Below are 7,676 nucleotides of genomic sequence, written 5' to 3' on the forward strand. Positions count from 1 at the left end.
AAAATGCACACGGCCGCGTGCATTTTCAGAGATTCAGAGGGTTTATTTTAATGATCAATCAATCAATCAATCAATCAATCAATCAATCAATCAATCGTGTTCCAGCTTGGATCAATATACTTAAGGTTTCTAAATCGGCCCACAGGTTGAGAATTGCTGCTATAAGACACAGGTCTACTTGTAGGCTACAAATTGTTTATTTGCGCATACCGGTATGTACGCATGTCCAGTCTGTGACCTTCTGTGGATAAAGCTTCCTCCGCAGCTGCTTTGTTGTGTCTGAGAGTGTGTTGGAACGTACAGCGCTGTATGTGCGCTATACGAGCTGTGGGTGAATGAACCGCTGTACTGTAGTGCTATTTATGTGTTTCAGTGGGCCATTTTGCTTAAGGAAGGTACACGCTGTACAAAGGACTCATTTCTGTGATCGTGGATTAAACTAGAGAAACTAGGGGAGCTATCGAACTAATCGATTTAATTGATCATAAATGAAAATGGATATATTTTTTAAATAATCGATTCATAATCTATCAATATTTTTGGGCATGTCAATAGTAGGCAACGTGTCACAATGTGCGCAATGTGAGCTTCTACATCTGCTGGTTTTGATTTTTCAAAGTTATCGAATCCAAGTAATCTAAGTGAATAATCACTTAGTTGAAGCCCTAGATCTGCAGTGTTAGAATTGTGGTGCTAATAAGTCAGCCATCAGCCCATAACATGTGTAGAGTGGTATGTTTATGGTGGACAAATTGGGCATGTAATAAAATATGGTACAGTAAATTGAACGCTCCACTCTTTTCACAAATGTAATTTAATATAACTCAGGATTTTCCTGTATGTCAACACAGTGGAAATGGTGATTTGCTGACTTTCCTGTGACCTTTGACAACATGTCAGTGGTATTACAGTTGGATCAAGAACACTCCATTCAGGGCTGCTTCAGGAATGACAATGACTAGAGTTTTCTGCTCTGTTGCCCATAACTTAATGGTATCGCTTTCCTCTGTCTCAGGTACCTGAAGCCAGACCTGCAGAAGAAATCCAAGCACAAAACAGCGGTCATAAAAAAGACACTTAACCCAGAGTTTAATGAGGTAGGCAATTGTGCGTGCGTGCGTGCGTGTGTGTGCGTGTGCGCTTCTGTGTGTGTCCAAGCCTATATACTGTATTTGTGTCTCTAAACCCAAGGGACTTTGACCCCTCAGGGTTTGCAACAGTGGAATGTATAGGAACAGCTCATTTAGGGCTATAGGCGGTCCACAGAGACACCTATACTGTATACCTAGTTTCAGCATCCGTTCCCTTGCCAATTATAACTTGCACAATATTGTTCTCCCCCCCCCCCCCCCTTTTTTTTTTTGCTCCCTTAGCCATTAGGATCTTGACATTTTAGTTTTAGAGGGCTCTCGAAGTATACATCATTAGTGTAAATAACATTCTTCTTCTGGAGGAAATGACAAACAGTTCCATAAGTAGACTTCACATTAACGGATGCCAGCTTTTATCCAAACAGAATTGAACTAGCAATAAACTAAAACATTTTTATAGCTCGGACCTTAGAGCTTTATAAAAAGAACATTACAGACATATATATCTGTAGCTCCATCGTCTTCTCTACAATTGCTGTTGTCCTGCTCCTGTGACACATCGTTTGGCTGAGGCGCGGCAGTAGACTCCCATTCATATCCAACAGGAGAGGCCGATCAGGAGAGGCCGATCAGGCCTGTCTGCACTGCAGTCTGTATACATGAATACCAGTCCGTTCGCCCCAAAATCCTTTACGCCTCGGGCATCTATCCGGCGGAAGGGTACACGGTCTCTGCCTGGTATTCCTAAACGTAACCTCTGTAAAACGGTTAAACCTAACCTTATTCCTAACCTTAACCTCAGTAAAACGTGTCTTCTAACTTCTTAGCTAGTTAGAAGACACATGCCAAGATTCAAAATTGATAGTCTTCTACAGTATAAACCATATCATATTTATATACTAACATTTAATATATAAAATAATTGTAATCTCTTCCATAATTCCAATAATAATCAAACCAAGCATTTTGCATTAGGGCCATGGACCCCCATAACTCGAGAGTGTACAAATGGACCCTTATGGAACCATTTGCTTCCATTTGTACACTCTCAGAGTTAAAGAGTTAAAGTAAGTGTCCATTTGGTTCCCAACTATGAATTTATCTGGGGACCAGAGCACACGAGCGGAGTGGAGCGGGACGGAAAGCCGCTCCGCGCTCCAGGGGTCTATAGTACCGTTCACTCTTCGCTCATGTCGCCCCCCCCCCCCCCCCCCCCGCCGCTCCGCCGCTCACCTTGATTTGCGTATCGCTCGCTCACCGCGCACTCCGCGCTCCGCTCAGGGTCATCAAAAAGCAGCAAAAAAAAAAGAAAAGAAAAAAGTTTGCTACCATGTCCGAAACACTTTCTCTTTCGCCAGTGTGTTCCCAACACAAACGCCTGCGGTAATGTGAGCCTCGGCTTGATGGAGATCTGTCTAGGCAATCTAAGGCATTGTATTTTAAGACGGGCAATATTAAATCCTGTTGGTTATTGATTAGGCTAATCACCACAACCGAGAGAGGGAGGCGACTCGTGGCGTGTGTTTTTCATTCAGCCAAATCAGTCTCACTTGCATTTCAAATCGTATCCTTTGACTGGCTAACTGACACAAGGTAGGCTACTTATTATAACATAGCCTAGCCTACTTGTGTGGATGATATAGATATATTTTGTGAAATCTTGATAAAGGGAATTCTCTGTATCTGTAAAAACGGCCCGCGTCTCTCGCGCTCCACTCCGCTCGTATGCTCTGCTGGGGACCCCTTCCAACCCCCACAAGGACCCCTGGGGGGTGCCTGGTTCCCTCTTTGATAACCACAGGTGTAAAAGGAGGGGTTTCATTGGTTAAGTGCATACAGGATAATCAGGGTTATTGATGTGTATTGCACTCTCTTGTTCTCGGATACATTGTTCTAGTGGGTTTTATCTCCATACAATAAACCACAAGGACACAGCAAGTAAATTACATGAGTAGAGAATCAGATGATTACTCTTTTGATGTTTGCCTGTGGGTGGATAATTCAAATGTTTAATCTTGGAAGGTCTTGTTCACAGTTTCTACAGTGGTAATTTGCACACAGTAAAATCCTCCCTGAGGTCCATTTGTACATTTTGTCAGTAGGTCAGTTAAAAATGGGTACATTCATACTACTGAGGATTTTACTGTTCTTTGTGGAATGGGTATGGCAGGTTCTAAATATAATTATATACAAAATGTGCAACTGAAGACTTTAATTGCTGGGCACAAATCAACCCATGCCAGATGTCTCAACAGAAAAGTCATAATCAAAACAAAATAATTATATTTATAATTATACAAAATCTGACAAATAAATGATGAACTCATTATTGGGTGTAGCTGTCTTGTCTCGAATCTGTCCCTGGCACAAAATATTTTCAGATGGGGCTCTGCAGACCAATACATATAAGTTTTGGGGTCCTTGACATGAAAGGATTTAAGAATCACTTCTGTATAGACATTAATGATGAGTTGCTAGTCCTTAATGTGACACTGTGAAATTGAGTTTTGAATGTGATCAGATGCTGCATATTCCTATTTGATTTATAGCAGATGTACAGTATTATTCACTAAGGATACATTATCTATCCTATCCTATTCTCTATGTGGCCATTTTAATTCTGTATTTTGTAACCTTTTGCCTATTTTAGGTATTTTCATGGTGGGATGTTGTGTCTTCTAATTGGCTAAACTAGGACGGCTCCGAATATACTGTAGATCAGTGGTTCTCAAAGTGGATTCCAGGGTCTTTGTGGGTTCCTATGATCCGTAAAAGTTTGTAACACTAACAGTATACAAGTATATCAGAGTTAAGGGGAGACCTTGAAATGTAAAAGTTTGAGAAACACTGCTGTAGATAGATGGTTTTTATATCCTTTTATTTTGAAGCTCATGCCTTCCGTCAGTACCTATCTGTTGACCGTGTGACAGAACAATTTATGGACAATGGCTTTTCTCTTTTGTGCTCAGGAGTTCTTCTATGAGATCTCCTTCACAGAGCTGTCCACCAAGACACTGGAGGTCACTGTATGGGACTATGACCTTGGAAAATCTAATGACTTCATAGGTGAGTAAAAGCTAAAAGTCAGTCCTGTCATCTGGAGATTCTGGAAACCTTATAAGTTCAAAACTATTACAGCCAATGTACTTCCAATGGACCCAATGCAGTTATTATTTAGACACAAGATCTTGTTAAAGGTGATACACCATGCATTTAAAAAGTATTTATGTCATATTGTTTATGTCCCAAAAACGTTTTTCAAAAGGTTTGAGGCTAAATTACCACTCCTGAGAGCCTCTCATTTTTGAATGGCTCTCAGAGCATTTTCAGCTGCAGTACCACCTTTGGCCTGAACTGCGATTGTTATATTGTTATATTGTACTGATTAACTTATTTCATGGTCAGTATCATGGTCCGTATCATAGTCTGTATCATGGTCAGTATCAGGTCAGTATCATGGTTAGTATCAGTTCAGTATCCTGGTCATAACTTGGTCAATATCATGGTCAGTATCATGTCAGCAGTATCATGGTCAGTATCATGTCTGTATCTTGGTCAGTATCATGTCTGTATCATTGTCAGTATCATGTCTGTATCATTGTCAGTATCATGTCAGTATCATATCAGTATCTTGGTCATGCAGTATCATGTCTGTATCATTGTCAGTATCATGTATCATCTCTGAAACCAAGTTGGATGTGTTACTTGATTAACAGCTCTTGAAATCACATGTCAATATGTCATGCCCGGTAGTTGCTAATAATGAAATAATAATTCACATACAGATTTAACCAAAGACATTGTCAGAAGACTTCAGCTCTTAAACATTGTATACTCTCACCAAAAGTAGTATTCTGTTTTGAAGACGCCTTGTGTGTTTTCAGTCCTTCAAAAGACATTACATTAACTCTATCTTTGGCCTCCTTTAGTATTACAGGATCTATATGTTTGGTCCTGCAGAATTTGGATTATCCAACAAATATCCACAGAGAGCAATATACAATACAAGAATATATTATAAATGCCCACATCTGAAAATGTTTTGTGCCAGAGACCACCAGAAGAGAAGATTTCGAGATTTTTCAAAAATGTTAGCATTATGTACAATTTACAAGCTCGCTGTGAGCTTGTAGATCTGCTATTTTTGAATAGCCAACTCTGACATCTAAATTGAGACCGATGCTTTCACGCTTTTAATGGGTTAAGTGTTTGGCCTGTGATATTACAGACTGTCCGCTGTTGTTTGATTGATTGAATACTTCATTAACATACTTATTAACAGTACAGGTAGCACAGTCAAAGGTTATGCTAAAAGGATTTAACACAAAAGGCCCCAGGGGCGAGGTCGCGCCTGGAGCACAACAGAGACAGACACAATATGTCCATATATGGGCATTCTCAGACATCAGGGATCTCCATATATGGGCATAAAAGGGACAATAAAGGAATTAATTTGCAAGTGTGTTTGCCATGACGCGAGTCACACTGACTGACGCATGAGCACATGAGCTGCAGATTGTCATAGTAATACCTACGCTCACAATGAATGCATTTAAGATATGCAGAGCCCAATAAACTACAGTAACAGCATTGTCCATGCGGAAGTTTAAAAAATACACTAACCAAAAAATATTTATCATTTATTTTCCTTGTCTGCACCCCGTAGGAGGAGTGTCCTTAGGATGTCACTCACAAGGGGAAACGCTCCAACACTGGATAGACTGTCTGAAAAACAAAGGCACCAGGGTGGAGCGGTGGCACACATTGACCAATGAGCTGCCTGGTTCCACACTGCCAGAATGAGCGCTGCACCCAACCACGCCTAACACCTGACAAGCTCTGTTGAAGATTCTGGATGGAGAGACATTTCACCGCATGTTTTGGAGATTTACTGCATGACTCATGAGAGATTTATATCCTTATTTTGTGTTATGAATAATTCCGTGACCGAAGGGAGGGCGGGGGATCCTCATACACTTGGGATATGAGGAGTGGAATCATTTCTACTCCTTTTGTATGACATCGTCGCTTGTTGAGAACAACTGAAAATCTGTTGTGCGTCGTGTGATGGAGTATAGCTTAGGCTTACGGCCTTATCGATGCAAATCTTTCAGTTTGGCTACTGGATTCATAATTTGTTTAACAACACACATTGTATAACTGTGTATGGCAGTGGTTCTCTATTTTTTTCATGTTAAAGACCCCCAAATGTATTTGGCTGCGGACCCCTATCAGAAACGATTTTGTACCAGGGACCCTCAAACAATATTTGTGTTGTTAAAATAATAACAAAATATTCAAATGATCTTTTGAAAATGGCACATCTACGAGTCGTGCTGTGAGCTTTTAGATCGGCTATTTGCATATAGCCTATCCACAAGTTTCCCCGGGGGTTTACTGGAGACTATCAGGACCAAACTTCCGGGTTTAACAGCAGACATACAAGCTCACGTCGCGTCGCAGATGCAACCCGTTGTGAGCTTGTAAATCGGCGGCGGAACCTCGATGCAGACGTTTGCGCAATGCACTATGGGGCGTAGGAAACTCGTGGATAGGGTTTGGTTAAACTGGTTTTGCTTGGGACCCCTGGAAACCCCCCAACTTGAGAACCACTGGTCTATGATGAAGAGTATATGTTTTTCATGATGGACAAGTTTTTCTTTGGAAGATCCAAGTCATACTTGTTACATACAAAACAACACATGATGCAAATCTGTGAAACCTTCCTTTTCAACAGTATAACTTTACACAATGGGAATTCTAATGGTATTCATAGAAATCTGTCCATCTTGTTGTTTCAATTTGTATCCGTGCCATTTACAGCCATGCTTCATATGATAGACCCCAAACTGTCAAGCTAATTTAAATCATGTGAAAAGAAAATTAAACGGGGATGGCGAATCATATTATTCTGTAATCTGCAATTTAGCCCTCATTTAGCCCTCGTCTATCCAGTTTTGTTTGTTTTTCTGAAATTGGATTTGGACCTTTCATTAAAACCTGATTTGTTCTAACCTGAAAAGTCCACCTGCATAACCATCTCAGTCACTGCCTACTTACATCTCGCAATAACATTATGCCTAATGCTTCCAGAGAATTCTAAGTGGTCTTAACGTCAGACATTTGAATGGATTCATCTGATCTCCATTCCAATTGCCTGCAGATGGTAATGCAAGAGAGAGTGCACCTAATAACAAACGGTAAATGGTTCTTCCATGTTATGGTCTGTGTAAGTCATTTGCATGTTTGGTGTAAAAGATGTGATGCGCCCTTTTTCTTCTTTTTCTTTTGTGGAGCAAAGTAATTGACATAATCAGGGTTCGATTTGTTAAATAAAGAGAGGGGGTATTTTCATAACCACTAAAGCCCTATATACTTAATTGTACTACATAGGCCTATAGTGAAAATAACGAATCTACAAGTTCACAATGCATCACGATGTGTTAGATGAGCTTGTATATCTGCAATTTCCTAACAGTTGATTTTATTTTCTTTAGAATGATTTTGATAAATGTTAACACATTTTGAAACTTTGCCTCAAATAGGGACACAGGGGTTAAAGGAGTAGTTCACCCCCAAAATGAC

General features: G+C 40.3%; 1 protein-coding gene across 1 annotated transcript in view; it reads left to right on the forward strand.

Annotated features, from left to right (window-relative positions):
• LOC308303687 (double C2-like domain-containing protein alpha) overlaps nt 1-6,543 on the forward strand; it is a 56,882-nt gene extending 50,339 nt beyond the window's left edge. Inside the window, exons 12-14 of the mRNA XM_080748150.1 lie at nt 1,016-1,097; nt 4,061-4,157; nt 5,758-6,543. Coding sequence (XP_080604276.1) covers nt 1,016-1,097; nt 4,061-4,157; nt 5,758-5,894 — 316 coding nt within the window. The 3' untranslated portion in view covers nt 5,895-6,543. The remainder of the gene's footprint in view (nt 1-1,015; nt 1,098-4,060; nt 4,158-5,757) is intronic.
• Nucleotides 6,544-7,676: the final 1,133 nt, after the last annotated feature.

This window comes from Nannobrachium achirus (genome assembly GCF_963921795.1).
Source record: "Nannobrachium achirus genome assembly, chromosome: 18".
NCBI classification, from domain to species: Eukaryota; Metazoa; Chordata; class Actinopteri; order Myctophiformes; family Myctophidae; genus Nannobrachium; species Nannobrachium achirus.